Source organism: Callospermophilus lateralis, chromosome 3, assembly GCF_048772815.1.
Source record: "Callospermophilus lateralis isolate mCalLat2 chromosome 3, mCalLat2.hap1, whole genome shotgun sequence".
NCBI lineage: Eukaryota > Metazoa > Chordata > Mammalia > Rodentia > Sciuridae > Callospermophilus > Callospermophilus lateralis.
In genome coordinates this window covers 63,878,641-63,898,652 of record NC_135307.1, presented here as the reverse complement: position 1 = coordinate 63,898,652, position 20,012 = coordinate 63,878,641, and the positions used below count along the sequence as shown (strand labels likewise).

Genomic DNA, 20,012 nt, shown 5'->3' with positions numbered 1-20,012 from the left:
GCTACACTGTCATTCTTGTTCTTCCTCTGACTCACAGTGCATGGCTTTTGATCTTGCTGTTCCCTCAGCCTAGAAGGCTCTTTTCCTAGAACATCTTATGTCTGGCTTCTCCTCATTCAGGTCTCTGGCTCAAATGTCAATTTAGAGAGGTCTTTCTTTCTTTCTTTCTTTGGCAGGTGGATGGGGTGGATGGGTACCAGGGATTGAACTCAGGGGCACTCAACCACTGAGCCACATCCCCAGCCCCATTTTGTATTTTATTTAGAGACAAGGTCTCACTGAGTTGCTTAGTGCCTCACTATTGCTGAGGCTGACTTTGAACTTGTGAACTTCCTGTGTCAGATTCCAGAGCCCCTGGGATTACAGGTGCATGCCACCATGCCCAGCTTGGAGAGTCCTTACTTGACCTTCCTCTCTAAAACAGCACCTCCTGTCCCAAAATTTTTCTGTGTTTTTTTGTTTTGTTTTGTTTTGGTTTTGTTTTTGTAGCATTTATTACCATCTGGAGTTACCTGCTTGATCATATTCCACACTAGAATGCCAGTACAGCAAATAAGGAAGTATTATTTGACTTCTCCATCAATAATGCATAGAACAGGGATGGGGTTGTGGCTCAGTGGTAGAGCGCTTGCCTAGCTAGTGTGAGACCCTGGGTTTGATCCTCAGTACCACATAAAAATAAATAAATAAAATAAAGGTAGTCTGTCCTACTACAACTAAAAAATAAATATTAAATAAATAATGCATAGAACAATTAGTTGCATATACTAGGTGCTCAGTGAGTGAATGAATGGATACATTTTAAAATTAAAGACAGGCTCTAAAGGTGTGATTGGTGTATGTAAAAAAGCCCAGAAAGAAATCTTTGAGATGCCCATTTATTATATGAGAGCCATAGACCAAGGACAATGACTAAGAACTTTATAAGAACTTGGCAGTCTTTTTATTATTTACCTAGTTCCTGCTATGTGCCAAGTGATGTACTCAGGAAGGAAATGGTGATCAAAACAAGATATGGTCTCTCTGCCACTTTTGAGAATTTGCAATTTAGTATTTTCTCTTTTTTTTTCTTTCTTTTCTTTTCTTTTCTTTTTTTTTTTTTTTTTTTTTATATCAGGGATTGGACCCAGGGGTGCTTAACCACTGAGCTACCTCACTAGCCCTTTTTTACTTTTTATTTGAAGATATCATCTTACTACGTTTCTGAGGGTGGCCTTGAACTTATGTTCCTCCTGTCTCAGCCTCCCTAGCTGCTGGGATTACTGGCATGTGCCACTGTACCCAGCCAGAATTTTATTTAAAAAAATTGATCTTTCAGTTAAAAATTAAATACATAACTTAAAAATGAAAGCAGAATAGTCATTTTGAACTTTAGAGTTTGTTAAATAAAAATTACAGGAGGCTGTTGTTTTGAACTCAACTCCTGTACAGATCAAGCTAAAAATCAAAATGGAGTCACTAATGCTAAAGTTCCATGTCACCAAGTTCAAAGTAAACTGCTTATCTGAGCTTTTGAAAAATCAGGATTGGAGAACTAACAACCAAATTTCTCCAAATAGGCCAGTTTCAATTGGCATGAGAATAAAATTCCCTCTTTATCAATTCTTGCATACAAGAGAAGTAACCTAAAGTAGTCTAATGTTAAGCAGTTGTTTTTCTATTGTTCTATCTCCCTGTTACCATCTTAGAAGGAAATTAATTTTTTTTTAAATATTTACTTTTTAGTTTTTGGCGGACACAACATCTTTGTTTGTATGTGGTGCTGAGGATCAAACCCGGGCCCCACGAATGCCAGGTGAGCGCGCTACCGCTTGAGCAACATCCCCAGCCCCAGGAAAGTAACTTTGAAGTGATAAATACACTTCTTATTCTTTTGTTTCTGCTTTCTTCATCCTTCCTCTGTAAAACCAGCCACTTCTGTTCAGGCCATCAGAATACTTCTTCTATTTAGTGGAATAAACTGTTGCCTGTTCCTCAAATTAAAAATACAGCCAATTAAAAGCTTTAAACTAAATTTTAATTTTGTCCTTTGGCAGATCTAGAAATTGATTATAAAATATTTCAGATCTAGCTGGCTGTGGTGGCACACACCTGCTGTCCCAGTTACTTGGCAGGTTTAGGCAGGAGATTGCACATTCAAGGCCAGCTTCAGCAACTTAATGAGACCCTCTCTCAAAATAAAATAAAATAAAATAAAAGGACCGGGGATGTAGCTCAGTGGCAGAGTGAGGTCCTAGCTTGTTTGAGGCCCTGGGTTTGATCCCCAGTACAGAAAAAAAAAACATTTAAGTAATAAATAATAATTTGAATTTTAAGGTATAACAGTGTTGAAATAATACCCTAAAGTATGGCACTTTGGTTGGATGAGTACTTTTTTTTTTTTTCCCTAATACTCAGGATTGAACCCAGAGGCACCCTACTACTGAGCTGTATTCCCTGCCCTTTTTATTTTGAGACAGAGTCTCATTAAGTTGTTGAGGCAGGCCTTGAACTTGGATCCTCCTGCTCAGCTTTCTGATTGCTGAGTACTCTGAAAGGACATTGGAGAGGTGTTAGAGCAAAGTTTCTCTCTGCCCTCCTGCCCTCCTTGTCTCCTGACCCCATTTTTTCTTCTGAGGTGAGTCATAGAAACCAGAGTTCCTCTTCCCCAAGGCAGGCCTTAAAGACTAGAACTCCTTTCCCCCAAACAAGCCATAAAACCTAGAAACCTTATTCTCTCTCTCTTCTTCCTTGAACACCTTCCTTCTAGGGGGGATCCTGTCTCAAACTTAGGAGTAAAGACTGCTACACAGACAAGTCTTGCTGGTTTCCCCCTATTTCCATAGATCTTCCCCTTTTGTCCAATCACATTTCTATATACCTGTCCATTCCTCATCAAACCTAAACATTCAATAACAGACAGTTTTCTTAGTCTTCATTTCTGAAGGCTCACATCTCAAGTAAAACTTGATCAAATGACCTTGATCGGCCTCTCTTGTAAACCTTCCTTTGGTTATAGAAGTGTCATCTGTGACCCTTATGATGGTTAAGGAAAGGTATCACACTTTGCCCATACAATAGAATATGACCTAGTCTGCTGTTCACTTAAAAGTGTGTGACTAGTAATTTGCCTCTGAATAAACTATAGGTAGTGGAAAACCACTGAAAATGACATGTAGGAATCATGTAAATTTTTTAGACAGGTCAATCTGGTGATTAAGGATAGTGAGGTTTTTGCAGAAGCCCAGGAGGGCCCAAGGCAATCCATACCAGTATCAACTTTAGAAAACAGTAAAAAGAAAAAAAAAATGGATATGGTGATGGGCAAGAAAAAAGAACCAAGATAGCTCTAATGGGGGCTGAGGTTGTAGCTCAGTGGTAGAGAGCTTGCCTGGCATGTGTGAGGCACTGGGTTCCATCTTCAGCACCACATAAAAATAAATAAATAAAATAAAGGCATTGTGTCCACCTACAACTTAAAAAAAAACTACTAGTAAAGTATATTTTTAAAAAGATAGCTCTAATGAACTAAATAGTTGTGATGGTACAGAGACTAAATCCATGACCATACCCCCAACCCACTTTGGGAGGGCTTGTTAAAATACTGGTTGCTGAAGCCCTGACATCAGTTACTGATTTAGTAAATTTTGGGGTAGGACCCAATAAAATGACATTTCTAGCAAGTATCCAGATGATGTTCATGCTCCTGGACTGGGACCTTACTTAGAGAACCCCTACCTTGCTGGTGGTGTTGGGCCACACTTATAATTCCAGAGGCTCAGGAGGCTGAAGCAGGAGAATTGCAAGTTCATAGCCAGCCTCAGCAAGTTGGCCACGCCCTGAGCAAGTTAGCAAGACCTTGGGGACTAGTGATGTGGCTCAGTGGTTAAGCCTCTCTGGGTCCAATCCTCAGTACCAAAAAAAAAAAAAAAAAAAGAATACTTTAGGGTATTATTTCAACACTGTTATACCTTAAAAATCAAATTATTATTTATTACTTAAAAAAAAAAGAGGGAGAGAGAGAACTGCTGCCTTACAGTAATTCTATTCTGATTTTGCTAAGACCTTGAAGAAGACTTCATTAAACCAGCAGGTGGAGACAAGTATACAGTATCCTCTAAAAATAACCTGCTTTATACAGAGGCTCATAGGAGTTAGAGTGTTGCCATGGAAACTTTGAAATACTTTGGAGAGCATTATGTAAATCGGCATCAGGTGAAATAAACCTAAGATGTTTATGTAAAAATTTACTTTGGAAGCAATAATGTTTAGATTCCTGTATGCCATAGTGTCATGATTAAGAACTTGAAATTGGAGTCAGCTCTGCCACTTAAAAGCTACGTGACTTAGGGATAGTTACTTCTGTGATCCTGTTTTCTCATCTTTAAAATAGTCCTTTCTTGGGCTGGGGTTATAGCTCAGTGGAAGAGCGCTTGCCCAGAATGTATTAGACATTGAATTCAATTCTCAGCACCACATATAAATAAACAAAATAAAGGTCCATCAACACAACAAAAAATATTTAAAAATATAGTCCTGGGGCTGGGGATGTGGCTCAAGCGGTATCGCGCTCGTCTGGCATGCGCGGGGCACTGGGTTCGATCCTCAGCACCACATAAAAATAAAAAATAAAGATGTTGTGGCCACCGAAAACTGAAAAAAAATATATTAAAAAATTCTCTCTCTCAAAAAAAAAAAATATATATATATATATATATAGTCCCTTCTTTGTAGAATTGTCGGAGGGTTAAAGTTCTTAGAATTTAGGTTTAAGACTTTAAGTAGTCAGTATTTTCAGCTCTCTAGCGTCCCTCAACTTTAGAAATAGTTCGAATACATTGGTTTATTTGGTTTTTAATAACCAGTGTTCCCGATATTCACGCAACAAATTGAAAACATCTAGAAGGTAATTGCTTGATAAATTCTAACCTCGCCATACGGTAGGTGAATCTTAACATGCCGGAGTCAGAGAGCTTTAATCTACATCTGATCTTCTAGTCTTAGATGCCCAAAGGTGGGGTGATGCCAGGACTTTGAGCTTCGAGATGGAAGAAAGCAGATGGACGCTGGCTTTGTCTAGGGCAGCCCATCGTGTGGGGTCCAGTCAGACCCCGGACGGCGCAGCCCAGCCAACCCTGGGTAGAGTTAGCAACTGAGGGGCGTGTATTTGCATGAAAAGCGAGATCGCAGAGACAGTCAGTTCGTGTATTCCACCGAGTTCTTGAACTCGGGGAGGGCGGGCCACTTCACCTGAAAGGACACACCTGTCTGTCTCTGGGCTTTTATTGGACGGCCCTTGATACAGCCTTCTAGGCGTCAGCAGCAGGGGCGTGTCCCTGGTTGGGACAGCCAACTCCAGGGCGGAATGATGCCATCGTAGGCGTGTCCCGAGAACCAAAGGAGCCGTGGGCGGGGCCTAAGGGAAGGTGTGTCGGGGGCTGGTTGGGGGCGCGGGCGGGGTGGCGGTGACGTCACGGGGCGGCGCGGTCGGCTGGCGCCTCTAGGTCAGCTCTGCGGCGGTCGGTGGCCCTCACTCGAGGCCGCCAGCAGCACCGACACGCTTCTCTCTTGGCCCCATCCCGGCGCTGCTCATCATGTCTTTGAGGGGCAGTTTCTCGCGTCTTCTTCGGACGCAAGTGCATTCTGTCCTGAAGAAGTCCGTCCACTCTGTGGCTGTGATAGGAGCCCCTTTCTCTCAGGGGCAGGTGAGAGCTGGGAACCGACACTGTGGGCAGGATTTCCCGGCTCCCAGAACCTGGAGAAAGCGGCGGTGGGGTGCTGGGGGCCCGGAGGCGAGGCAAGGAGAGGTTGGGGCAACGGTTTCCTGGGCACCGGGAGAACACGTGGGATTTAGCCGGACCGAGATGAAGAGGGAGCGAAGCGGGGATGGATGGTGTCAGGGCCGTGGGCAGCGAGAGGGCAGGCTTCTGCGGCCTCCCCAGAAAGAGCGAGAGAACGGTAGCCCCAGCCTGGGGTGATGGAAGGGAGGAAAGGAGGAAGAGGGTTCCTTGGAGGGGCCGAGGAAGGCGAAACCCGCCACAAGGCCCAGTGGAAAATCGACAGAGAGGAGGTGCGAGGAGGATCCATTCTTCCAGACAGCATTAACCGGGAAAGAAATTGGCACTGTTCTCTCCCGGGGAGGGAGGACCCGAGGGGGTGTTTTGTTTTCTCTTCAATGAAAGAAACCTGCAGTCGTAGAGGGCTTGCTCACTAGTGGCCAGGTCCCTGGCCCCAGCTAGCCACAGCCACACACACCCAACCCCCAGATCCTAACCTGTCTCAGCCCCTCCCTTGTTTTGGACTTTGCTGACCCTTCTCGCAGGAGGAAGTTGATTTAATCCAAGGAATGGAGTTGTTTCCCAGTGTAAAGGTTAGATAAAATGACCAGACCTCATAGATGGAAGTAATAGATGGAAGGACAGATGCTGTGTCAGGTTTTCAGAGGAGTCTATTAGGAACCAAGTGTAGTATTGCAGATTTCTGTATTTTTTTGTGAACTAAATTATGTGTTTGTATTTTGCCCCCATCTTTCCTTCCATCTAACTGTAATTTGTGTGATTTGCAGAAAAGAAAAGGAGTGGAATGTGGTCCAGCTGCTGTTAGAGAAGCTGGCTTGCTGAAAAGACTCTCTGCTTTGGGTAAGTGGCTGGATTTTATGTCTGTACAGGACTGTTAATGGACCACTTTGGAGACTTCTCTATCATTTTTTTTTTTTTTTAAATGGTACTGGGGATTTAACCCAGGGGTGCTCTACCACTGAGCTACATCCCAACCCTTTTTATTTTTTTGAGATAGAAAAAAAAAAAAAAAAAAAAAAAAGCCCTAAGTTGCTGAGGCTGGCCTGGAACTTGTGATCCTCCTGCCTCAGCCTCCCGAGTTGCTGGGATTTCAGGTGTGTGCCACTGTGTTGGGCATGGAGTCTTATCTTTTATATCCACGGCCTACAGTGTCATCTATGTACTTGGGAACAATCTGCCACATCTATCTCCTGTTCTTTGGATTACATCTGCAGTTTAAGATCTATCAGGGAGTCTTTAGTGAAAGTTGCAATAAAGAGTTGATGTGGAAGTCCAGGGGTGAAATGAGGCTGGGCCTGGGACGAGCTGCTAATGGCATGCATCAGGTGCTGAGAACACTTTCACCAGCAGTTTTTTTTTTTTTTTTTTAGGTCCTGGGGATTTAACTCAAGGGAGATTTACCATAGCTACATCCCATTCCTTTTTATTTTTTATTTTGCAACAGGGTCTCATTAAGTTGCTGAGGGCCTTGCTAAGTTTCAGAGGCTGGCTTTGAACTTGCAATCCTCCTGCCTCAACTCCTGAGCCGCTGGGATTACAGGCATACACCACCATGCCCAGCCTTGCTTCAGCTTTAACTGCACTCAACATTTTCCCCTACAATTATAGCTTTCAAAACTCAGTCTTGAGATGCTTATGAGTCATCAGTCTCAACAGTTTCCTCTCTTCAAATTCATTTCCTCTCTAGAGTTCATGGCTTTGCATTACTGTAAGCAGGGTGTAGAGCTGTGTTTTTCAAACCTACCTGATTAGAAGATCACCTGGGTTACTCATTAAAAATATAGGTTCCTAGACTCCTCCATGGAAGAGTCTGGTTCATTGGGTCTGAGGTGGGACCCAGATATGTGCATTTTTCTTTTTGCTTTCATCTTTTTTTTCCCCTGTGATACTGGGGATTGAACCTAGGGGGTGCTCTACCACTGAGTTACATCCCTAGTCCTTTTTTCATTTTTTATTTTGAGACAGAGTCTTGCTAAATTTCCCAGGCTGGCCTTAAACTTGCAATCCTCCTGCTTCAGCCTCCTGAGTAGGTGGGATGACAGGAGTGTGCCACCGTGCCTGACAGATATAAGCATTTTTACAAGCCCCTCAGATAACCAGTCTTAAAAGTTGCAGTCTTGTAATTAGGATAGTACTTCAAGTTTTTAGAAACAAAAGTAAATCTGATCCAAAGATAAATGCAATTTGTATAGTAATGACATCTTTTAGTAACAGGGTACCAAATTTCATAACTTTATAGATAGAAAGGTTTTCCTTATGTCTAACCCAAATATTTCTGGCTGATACTCAAAGTCATTTCCTCCATTACATATTTTTTTCTAGTACTACAAATTCCAAATATGTGGCAGCAGGGTGATCTGGAGATAGGATCACAGAATTCCTCTAAAATCTCTGCTGATGAGTCCATTACACGGATCAGTCATCTCCTTCCTAAACCTGCAGGAATAATGAAGTTACTGAAATCATCTAAAGTTGAGTTGTATGCCTCCACCTTTATAAGGATATGACGACTCAGATTGGAATTCAAAATTCCTCTCTGTTCAGTAATTGCAGTTTCTTCTTCAGTAGTATCTCCTTCTTAGTCATTTTAATCACTCACCAAGTTCACTACAAAGTGAAAGATAAATTGCTAAGATTTGGTCTTTTTATTTTTTACAGTGCTAGGGATCCAACCCAGGGACTCAAGACCCTAGGCAAGTGCTCTGCCACTGAGGTACACCCCAGTCCTGGTCTTCTTTTATGTGTCAAGGTAGCTACTGGGAGGAGGTTTTTTGTTTGTTTGGTTTTGGTGTTGGGGATTGAATCCAGTGTGTTTTACCACTGAGTTACATCCCTAGCCCCTTTTTGTATTTTATTTTGAGATATAGTCTCACTGAGTTGCTGAGGCTGGCTCCGAACTTGTAGTCCTCCAGCCTCAGCCTACCGAGTCATTGGGATACAGGCATATGCCACTGTGCCTGGCTTGGTAGGAGGTTTTTATTCCTGCTTATTAATGAAGATACTGTCTCTTAAAATAGCTTGTATATACTCTGCCTTTTCAAAAGAATCATTTTACACTGAAGACAACAATCTCTGGTGATCACTGTTTTTATATACCAGATAAATGTCTGCAGCCCATCTGACAAACTGGGCCAGGCATTGCTCAAGTTGCTGTTATCTTTAGGTCCTGTCTTCAAGAGACTCTGACCAGAAACAGGTTAGGCCTCTTTAGAGAGAATCGGCACACTGATAACAGCTTCCTTCATTTATAGACCTCTTTTCTGTCCATCTCTTAGTAATTTTCCACTCCAACCTGGGGGAGGCCCTTTTCCTTTAAATAATATTCCCTCTACTTTTTCTTTTCCCTTTAAACTCCCAATCTAAAGTAATAGTAAAGCTTCAGTTTATTTTGCCTTCCTTTTTATATTTTTTTTTCAAATTTTTTTAGTTGTATTTGTACCTAGATGCTGATTGGTAGGCCAGTATCACTAGCTGTCCAAAATAGAATCTCATTGCATATTAATAAGATTGTGGCACTCGGCAGATTTCCAGCACATGGTTTTAGCTAATCTCCTGGAATATGTTGGAGAAAAGTACCATGAGAAGTTTCATTGCTCTGCTCCTTAACAGTACCAAAATGACTTACGTCCTTCCAGTACTTTTCAAATTAGCTTGGGTCAAATTTCAAAGCATGAGTAGCAGGCTGGGGAAACCAAAAAAAAAAGGAGAGAGAGAGGGTAATTTTCCTTAATTCCTTTGTTCTTGCCTTCTGCTCTGATGTCACTAGCTGCTCTTCTGTGTTGCTATGACATCACATAAACTTCCTGTTTTCTTGGGTCAATGTATTTATTTGACTTAGTGTCTGGACTTGTTTTTCCATTTCCCTGGACTCAATAGGGCATGGTGTTTCATAGGTAACCATTTATTTTAGTACATTAAGAGGGCCAGACAGAAATGAAGAGAGATGGCTCTGTCAAAGCTCAGAGGCAGGGCTGGGGTTGTAGCTCAGTGGTAGAGCTCTTGCCTGGCACGTATGAGGCATTGGGTTCAATCCTCAGCACCATATAAAAATAAATAAGATAAAGGTATTGTGTCCATCTAAAACTAAAAAAAAAAAAAAAAAAATGTGTTAAATAAAAAAATCTCAGAGGCAGTCCATCTGCTCCTGATTCTAGTTAGCTCTGATATCCACAACAGCTTGTCTTTTTCCCATTAGAAGTAGAATGAATGTCTGTGGGTAAAGATAGCTCTAAGCCAAGATTAAGGCTGTAAGTCTCTATCTTTTTAATTCTGGTAATTTGACTCAGCTGTGCTACTAAAGAAGCCACTCAGTCACTGAGAAATCTGTTCAAATGAGCTTGCTTCTGACCAGGCCACAGGTCCTGGTGTCCAGAAAGTCTTTTGTGGGTTATTCTGGTTCCTCTCAATTAGACTAATGACACTTATTCTTCCTAATCTACTTGGCACTCTAACAGATAGAACAAGAATCTCTTTGGTTGAAACAAGTTGAGAACCAAGAATCTAGTTTGCTTCCACAAGAACTGCTGATAAGAGGACCTGAGATAGTTGTTTAAATATGAAAATCTTAAGTAAGAGAGCTGTTCATTTGGGACAGATCGATATGTGAGTTCAGGCATCTGTATTTGCTTCCAACAGTTGTAGAGGACTTTAGGAGTCACGGGTTTAGTTGCATGATATCGATGCGTTAGCCTGGCTTCCTTCCTGCCATTGCTTTGAAGTTAGCATGGAGGGAATTTGTCTCATGACTTTGAAGAATGAAATCAATGGACACAGGGTGAGAGTAAAGTAACAGAATTTATTAGCGTAATAGAAAGAAAGCAGACTCCCAAAGGGTAGAGGACCCAAGAAAGGGATATTGAAGAGTAGCTATTATATAAGTGTTTATATGAATCTAAGGGTTAAGGAAGCTAGCCTCCTACCCAACCCTGGGAAAGGCACTCAGTGTCCACAAGCTCTTCATGTGCTCTTTGGTCTGATCATGTTTCCTTGCCCCCTTGTTTTGATGAGGGTCCACTATAAGTTTTTTCTGTTTCTATAGGAATCAGCCTGATCTGGATGAGGCCTTGTGTGTGTTCTCAGCCTGGCTGAATAGAAACCTGACCTTGAAGGAGCCCAAGTTTTCTGCCTGTTCATTTTAACCCTTTCTCCTGCCTCAAAACTACCTAGAGAAAGCTCAGATATGTCAGCCTTTATTTTATTGGATTTTTTATCACCTAGCTGACTGCTTTGTTCCTAAATAGTCTCCTCTGATAGCCAATACTACTCTCTCTTGGCCTCTTTTCTTCATTGAATTGTGGGGGGGATCTTCTTCCTAACCCTCACGGTCCTCAGTATTATTCCTGCCATTTTCTGATGTGACCAATCTCATCCACTCCCCACTTACTCTCAACAACTCTGACCTTCCTCTAGAAAGCCAAGTTTATTCTTTTACCTTTGTTTTAAGTAGCCTCAGCTCAATGTTACAGATATGTTAAACCCATCATGTTAAAAAATGTTCATTTTATCTTCTCTCTCAAATCTACTTTTTCTGCTGTCTTGTCATTATTTCACACTGTCACCCATTATCTAGTGACTCAAGTCAATTCAAAGAACATCACAATTCTTTTCTTTCCCTTTTGCTTCTTAAATCAGTTGATCACCTCATCTTGGCGATCTTATCTCCTAAATGATTAGATTCCTTCTCCACAATACTGCTCAAGTTTTGTTCCTCTTGTCACACCTGAATATAACTTTCAAATGGTATCCCGTGTCCTCTTTTTTCATTTCTCACTTTAACCTTCTTCAGTGCTACCATAATGGTACTCCTCCTCTCCCCCAATTAATGCTAAATACCTTTTATTTGAAATTTTACAAGCCACATTTCCAAGGCATCTTGAAGAAGACAGACGTGAAAATGTGTTTTAAAGCAGTGATTCTCATCTATGATTAAGATGTTCTAAGGTGTTTTGGATCATCAAGAGCAACACAAAATCTTCAAAACAAAGCTAGTTTTAAATCTATTTTATTTAAAACCATTTACAAATAGGCCAAATATTACTCAGCCTAAGAGAACATCAACCTTTTATACTTCAACAACATCATAGTCCAAAAAGACTAATACTTATTGCTGATTCAGCTCACAATATCATCCCTTTCCAGGCAGCAGTGCTGTGTCTAGAAATATTTTATGGTCGCCCTTTTTTAATATTTATTTTTTAGTTGTAGTTGGACACAATACTTTTATTCTATTTATTTATTTTTATGTGGTGCTGAGGATTGAATCCAGGGCCTCGCATATGCTAGGTAAGTACTCAACTGCTGAGCCACAACCCCAGCCCCTTTATGGCATCAGAGATTGACAGAGCCATAAGGCATGGCCCTGCCTACAAGAAATTTACAGTGTAGCCTGAAAGACAGGAAATATCCATAAAAATCAAACGGAACTGGCTCCAAGTCCACACCTCTTAACAGGAGCTGTTACCCATATAAGTTATCACATGTTTTAGCAAATGAGCCACAGGAATAGCCTAGCAATTAGGTGCTGCATTGACTTTCAACTTGACATACTGAAAAGAAAGAGTGCATTTTATTTTATATTTTTGTGGTGCTGGGGATTGAACCCAGGGTCTTACATATGCTAAGCACACGTTCTACTATTGAGCTACAGCCTCAGCCCCCAAAAAGGACTTATTTAATTCACTGATATTTGTGTTCACTCATGTTTTCACTCAGTTGAATCAAGAAAAAAATGTAACTCCAAGACAACTGTACTCTAATGTTTGCTGTACCAAATGAAAGAATGGAATGTCCATGTCCTAGAATTTCTCATAGTTCCACATCCTTATGTCAGATTCAGTAGTTGCTGCTAAACCAATGTACAAATTCAGAAAGTGTGTAGGTAGAGCCCCATCCTACTTCAGGATCCATGCTGATGAAATCATTCAAGTTCATTTTGGAGTTTCCAGTTTCAATGCAAGGGTATGGTGAAGGAGGCTCTCTCTAGTTCCCACTGGAGCCTTTCATGTGAGATTGATCAGAAGCAAAGTTTTTCAGATAGGATTCTACGTGGATCACTCTAAATTTCCCAGATCACAGGTCCATTTCCAGGTCTTGCTTGCTGTTTACAGATAGGTGTCATCTTCTCTTTTGATATGAAGACAGCATAACACTCTTCCAAAGGATACTGGTTGTGGTTTTTTGATGTATTCATAGAGCTTCCAAGTATATTCAATAGCAGCTGCTATAGGCCCAGGTGTCCTATGGGGGTGCTGGCTGGCTGGTAGAGGGTGGTGGCAGCAGCATCCTCCTCCATGGTCTGGGACTCACCAATAGGACCCACCGAAGGAATCCATTGGTACACAGCAATTCCAGAGTGGTATTTCTAAAATGCTAATCTGTATTCTTCCCATGGCTAGCTGACTTTCTTTCTTTATTTTTTCTTTCCAGAGCCAGGAATTGAACACAGGGGATTGATTCAGCATGCTAGACTGAGCTACACTGACAGCCCCATGGAGCTCTTTTAAATGCAGCCATGCATCTCAGGCCTGTCATTCATATACCACCAATGCTAACTTGCCATATCCATAGTCTGCTTGTATTATTTATTTTAGTTGTGTGGGTTTTTTTGTTTGTTTGTTTGTTTTGGTTCCAGGGATTGAATCCAGGGGTGCTTAACCACTGAGCCACATCCCCAGCCCTTTTCTGTATTTTATTTACAGACAAGGTCTTGCCGACTTGTTTAGGGCCTTCCTAAGTTGCTGAAGCAGGCCTTGAACTCTCGATCCCCCTGCCTTAGCCTCCTGAGCTGCTGGGATTTCAGGTGTGCGCCACCATGCCTTGCAGTGTTTTTCTTAATATTGGCTTTAAAGCTTCATACTTTTAAAACATAGCCTGTTCCTATAATGAACTGTGAAGTCTCAAGATTTACACTAGTACATTTTAATACTTAAAGCATTTGAATGCTTTTATATTTTGGTATTTTTCTTTCAATCACCAGTGGTATCTGTTCTGCACTTACCACCAATAGGAGAGATCCTGCATAATTTGACCCTCCCTGACTCTTATACTTACTTCCACACATTCCACCTTGTTTTCATTGAAGTTTAGGCTATAGCCACTTGACCTAGGATCCACCAACAGAAGAACTTATATCAAATTTTAATTTGAAATTCAAGAATAAAGGTCAGCTAAGGATTCGTTCTCCTTTCTCTGGTAGTGGAGGCCACGGCAGCAATAGTATCTTTCACTGGACCATTTAGCAGTGTGGTGTTTGGTTATTAGGGGGTGGGGGTCATTAGTCCTGGCAGTGGGCATTTAAACAGACTTAGATTTTATTTATTTAGTGGTATTGGGGCTTGAACACATGAGTGTGGTTCTGCCACTGAGCTAAATCCCTAAACCTTTTCAATTTTTATTATTTATTAATTATTATAGTAATTATTATTACAGTACTGGAGGTTGAACCCAGGGGTACTTTACCATTGATTTTATATCCCCAGACCTGTTTATTTTTTATTTTGAGATGGGGTCTCCTTAAGTTGCTAAGGCTGGCCTGAAACTTTTGATCCTCTTGCCTCAACCTTTCAAGTAGCTAGGATTACAGGTGTGTGCCACACCAGACATTTTTAAAAATACTTTTTTAAATATATATTTTTTTGTTGTAAATGGACACAATACTTTTATTTTGTTTTATTTATTTTTATGTGGTGCTGAGGATCAAACCCAGTGCTTCACATGTGTGAGGCAAGTGCTCTGCCACTGAGCTTGTACCTGGCTTTTTTTTTTTTTTTTTGTATCAAGGATTGAACCCAGGGGTATTTAAGCTTAACCACTCATCAAAGCCCTTTTAAATATTTTTATTAGAGGCAGAGTGTTTTTTTAAATTTTTTTTAGATATTGATGGACCTTTATTTTACTCATTTATTTATATGTGGTGTTGAGAATTGAACTCAGTGCCTCACACATGCTAGGCAAGCATTCTACCACTGAGCCACAACCCCAGCCCTAGAGACAGAGTCTTGCTGAGTTGCTCAGGGCCTTGCTAAATTGCTGAGGCTGGATTTGAATTTGTGATCCTCCTCCCTCAGCCTCCCAAGTTGCTGGGATTACAGGGGTGGCTTGTTTTATTTTTGAGATAGGGTCTTGCTGAATTGTCCAGACTGGGTTTGAATTTTCAAATCCTCCTGCCTTAGCCTCCTAAGTAGCTAGGATTTCAGGAATGTGCACCTGAATCAGATTTATATTTTCTTAAAGATTGGGACTAGGGCTGGGGGTATAGCTCAGTGGTAGATAATGTATCTAGCATGTATGTGCAAGGCTTTAGGTTTAAGCCTTAGTACTGCAAAAACAAAAATCCAAAATCCAGAGAGATTCTGGGAATGAATTTAATTATTTTGCACTGCCATGCCCGCATTTAATTATTTTGTTTTTCTGCTAAATTAGGCAGAACAAGTTTCTGTTGCTTGCAATTTAAAGATCTTAACTGATAAACCTGTTTAAAAGTTCTAGTAAGAAACAAGTTACCACAAGGACTATGCCTGGCTTTTTTTTTTTTTGTATAGTCAAAGTTTTCTCTCTCCAGGACCTTGATCATAAATTTATTTTCTTTTCAAAGTTTCATCCCCATCATTGGTGTTGGACACAATCTTCTTTTTTTTCAATATTTATTTTTTAGTTGGACACAATACCTTTATTTTATTTATGTATTTTTATGTGGTGCTTGGTGCTGATGATCGAACCCAGGGCCTTGCATGTTCTAAGTGAGCATTCTACTGCTGAGCCACAACCCCAGCCCAGACACAACCTTCTTATCAGTTAATATAACCCGGGTTACAATTTCTTTGGCCTTTAATCTGGGACTGTATCTTAATTCCATTTCATTTAAGCAGTTCCTTGTTCAGTTGACACTTTGATTTTTTTTTTTTTTTTTTTTTTTGGTACTGGGGATTGAACCCAAGGGCACTTAACCACTGAGCCGCATCCCCAGCCCTTTTAATTTTTTTTTATTTTGAAACAGGGTCTCACTAGGTTGCTTATATCCTCACTAAGTTGCTGAGGTTGGCTTTTAATTTTTGATCCTCCTGACTCAGCCTCCCAAGCTGCTAGGATTACAGGCATGCACTGCCATGCCCAGCGGTACTTTGATTTTTGAAACATCATGTTCACTAATGTGACTTCTTGAAAATAGCAGCTAGAGTCTAAATAAGCTTAAAGACATCTTCAAGTTCGGGACTTATGTTGGTCAAATAAAGACAGCCAAACAAGTGTGGCCTTCTAGGGAACTACCAGAATGATCAGTGTTGCTGCGTCCTGCACAGCAAAGGATAGTAAACCTACGGAGGTATGAACCAGCTGATTAAATTAAAGGTCTGAAGAAATATTTATAAATAAAGACAAAGACATAAAAATAGTTTAATGGGGGTGGATGGGTGTTGGTGGATGGATCAGACCTTAAGGGTCTGATGTCTCTAGCAAAGAAAAGCCCACCATCTTTTATTTATAGGTAAGCACATCAAAGGGATTTATTATAAGAGAAAAACTTCTTCAAAATAAACAAAAAGCGAAGTTGAGCACCAGGCACAGGCTAATCAGGGCTTATTTACTTGCACAACAGCTGGCGCCTCCAGTCTATTGAGTGTGCCCGTATTTCTTTCACTCCAGGGCAGCAGGCATCAGAATTCAAAGCTATGGAACCCATAAATTCTGTGCCAGGCAAGGAACCTGCCCTATAAGCAGCAGCCACCTGCAAATGGGCGTGTCTTTCAGCAATGTTGCACTGAAAGATACCCAGAAGCTGCAGTCTGCTGTGGAGTTCAAAGCAATGATTTATTTGCTGTTCCTGACATATCAAATAATGACAATTCTCTCAAAATAAAAAATAAAAAGTTTCTCAGTGATAGTGCATCCCTATAATGCAAATAAATAAATAAAACAATTTCTAAAAATTCAAAATTCCAACTAATGAATAGATAAGAAAAATGATACATTCAAACAATGGAATATTCAGCCATAAAAGGAATAAAATACTAATTCATATGACAACATGGATGAACCTTGAAAATATTGTGCCAAGTATGTCAGGAATATAGACACAAAAGGTCACAGGTATGATTGCATATGAAATGTCTGGAAGAGGCAATTATTGGTTATCAGGGGCTAAGGGCAATGGGAAGTGACTGCAAATGGGAGCAAGTTTCTTTTGTAGCATGATGAAGTTGTTCTGGAATTGGATAGTGTTGATGGTTGTACAACTTTGTGAACATATATGTGTGTGTATGTATGAGTGTGTGCATATATTATATATATATATATACACACACACACACACACACACACACACACATATGTATGTGTGTGTGTATGATTTTTTTTTTTTTTTGGCAGGGGTAGGGGAGAGTACTGGGAATTGAACCCAGGGACACTTAACCACAGATCCACATCCCCAGCCCTTTTTTATTTTTTATTTTGAGACAGGGTCTTGCTGAGGCTGGTCTCGAACTTGTGATCCTCTTGCCTCAGCCTCCTGAAATACTGGAATTACAGGTGTGCACCATCATGCCTGGCTGTCAATATTTTAAGAATCCTTTAATTATAATTTCTAAAAGGGTGAATTTTATAGTACGTGAATTAGATCTTAATTATAGTAACCAAAAAGTATATAGGCAGTTGTGATTGCTAAGGATATGTGGGACCTCTGAATTACCAGTACTGGTCTATTTTTGTGACTTGAGTATTAAAAGGTGTATGCATTACAACTACTGTTTTACTTTATACAAGTTTGATATATTTGTTTTGTTTTTATATTGTGAAACATAACATAAAAACTGTATACTTTTCAAATCATGTCTGTTGACAGATATGGATCTTAGGGTGCCAATCTTCTTTTTTCTTTTTTTTAATATTTATTTTTTAGCTTTAGGTGGACACAATATCTTTATTTTATTTTTATGTGGTGCTGAGGATCGAACCCAGTGCCTCATGCATGCCAGGCAAGTGCACTACTACTTGAGCCATATCCCCAGCCCCAGGGTGCCAATTTTCAACTTCTTATTTATTTGGGGTATTAAGAAAAGAGATGAAGCTAGTGTTTTTGAGAGATGTCTGAATAGTATTTATAAGCCTTTGAGACAAAAATTGGTTTCTAGGTTGACTGAACAGCAACTGTCAGTGATCTTTTTGAAGGGAGTTGGGGGCAGGCTGTGTATGACCCAGCAAATCCTTTGCTTCTACTACTCACTCTCTTCTATTGGACATAGTCTGTCTTTACAGTAAGGAGAAATAAAAACAGAAGGACCAAAACAAAACAAAACAAAAAAAAGAAACAAAAAAATTTAGTCTAGGGTCTGAGTATGTGATTGGAAGCTAAGGTATTGGAATGAACTTGTTTAAGATCAGTAAAGTTTTTGTTTGTTTGGGTTTTTATTGGTACCAGGGATTGAACCCAGGGGTGTTCTATCACTGACATCCCCAGCCCTTTTTATTTTTTATTTTGAGACAGGGTCTTGCTAATTTGCTTAGGGAGTCATTGAGTTACTAAGTCTAGCCTGGAACTTGCAATCCTCCTGCCTTACCCTCCCAAGTCATGGGGATTACAGGGATGCACCACCATGCCCAGCAAAATCAGTAAAGTTTTGAATTTCTCTGATTTGTAAAATTATTTGGATATGCTTTTGTTTTTGTTTAGTGATGCTGGGGATTGAACCCAAAGCCTCACTCATGAGATAATTGGTTATATTTTTAAAAGATTAAATGTCTAGCAAATTGACTTTATTTTTCCTGTCTTAATCCATTTTATGTGTCTATAACAGAATACCTGAGTCTGGCCAATTTATAAGGAACTTATAAAGGCTTTTGGTTTTGGAGGCTGGGACGTCCAAGATCAAGGGCCTATTTGCTGCATCATAACATAGTGAAAGACATCACATGGCAAGAAAGATCAAGAGACTGAATTTGCAGGCTCAAACTCTTTTAATTGGCATTTTATCCATTTGTTCAGAACCTGAACTCTTTCTGTTACGCCCCACCTTTCAACACTATTACACTGGGGATTAAATTTCCAACACATGCTTTGGGGAATAACACATTCAAACTATAACAGGGTTCAGCAGAACACCAAACCATTGCACTGCTTTGGACTTCATCTGAGCCACGCTGATCTTGGAGGATGGGTGGCATGGAGGAATAGGAATGATGGCCTTTGAGATATGGCGTTTCTTTTGGTTCCCCTACTCTCAATCCTACTTGCATTGTCACTAATAGTTTCCTACTTCTTTGGCTTCAGTTTTGTATTTTCCAGTTTTCCTTTATATTGCAGATTCCTCTTAGAAAGTGAATATATTATCAATAATTTAGTAGTGCCTTAGTAAATGCTAATATCACTGATGATGTACCATAAAATGGGCATGTCTATTGGAATTTGGTAAGTTTCGATGTCTTTCCATTTTATAAAGGTAGCAAAGATTATAACTTATACCTCTTATTTCAAAGTTGTTAGATATCTAACATTTTCCACTATGCTAGGCATTTAAAATTACCCCATTTCATAATACGTAAAAACGCAAATCATGACTACCTCATAGCCATTAACATGGCTACCATAAAAAACACCAGAAAATGAGTGTTGAAGTGTTGGAGAGGATGTGGAGAAACTGGAAGTCTTGGGCACTGTTCACAGGAATGTAAAATGGTGTAACTACTATGGAAGACATGGTGACTGCTCAAAAAATTTTAAATATAATTACCATGTGATCCAGCAGTTCCATAAGAATTGAAAGCAGGGTCTTGAGGAGATATTTGTACGCCCAGCATTACCCATGATTGTCAAAAGGTGGAAGCCACTAAGTGTCCATTGATGAATGAATGGATAAACAAGATGGTAGGCAGACAATGGAATATTATTCAGTCTTTAAAAGGCAGGAAATTTTGACATATGCTGTGATATGGATGAACCTTCAGAGCAATATATTAAATAAAATAAGTCAGTCAAAAAAATATAAGTACTGTTTATGGTTTAACTTATGAGGTTTCTTTTCCTTTTTTTTAAAAAAATAAAACCAATCCCACAGCATTTAATACATTGTTTTGATTTGTAAAAAGGCTGGGGAAGAGGGGAAAGAAGTATAGTCTGAAGAGGCTAGGAAACATTCCCAAGGTCATGAGGTCAGCAGTTTGGTTGAGAACCTCATTTCTTGCCATATACATCCTGAACTTCTGATTGGCTCAGTCAGCTGCCTTCTCAGCTTTGACTAAGGCTGAAGA

At 40.2% G+C, this 20,012-nt stretch overlaps 1 protein-coding gene and 1 pseudogene across 1 annotated transcript in view; one reads left to right on the top strand and one right to left on the bottom strand.

Moving 5' to 3' along the window:
- Positions 1 to 5,573: 5,573 nt before the first annotated feature.
- Positions 5,574 to 20,012, top strand: part of Arg2 (arginase 2) — a 40,069-nt gene continuing 25,630 nt past the window's right edge. The window contains exons 1-2 of the mRNA XM_077109144.1: positions 5,574 to 5,684; positions 6,545 to 6,617. Coding sequence (XP_076965259.1) covers positions 5,574 to 5,684; positions 6,545 to 6,617 — 184 coding nt within the window. The remainder of the gene's footprint in view (positions 5,685 to 6,544; positions 6,618 to 20,012) is intronic.
- On the bottom strand, positions 11,900 to 14,157 carry LOC143393825 (protein N-terminal glutamine amidohydrolase pseudogene; annotated as a pseudogene).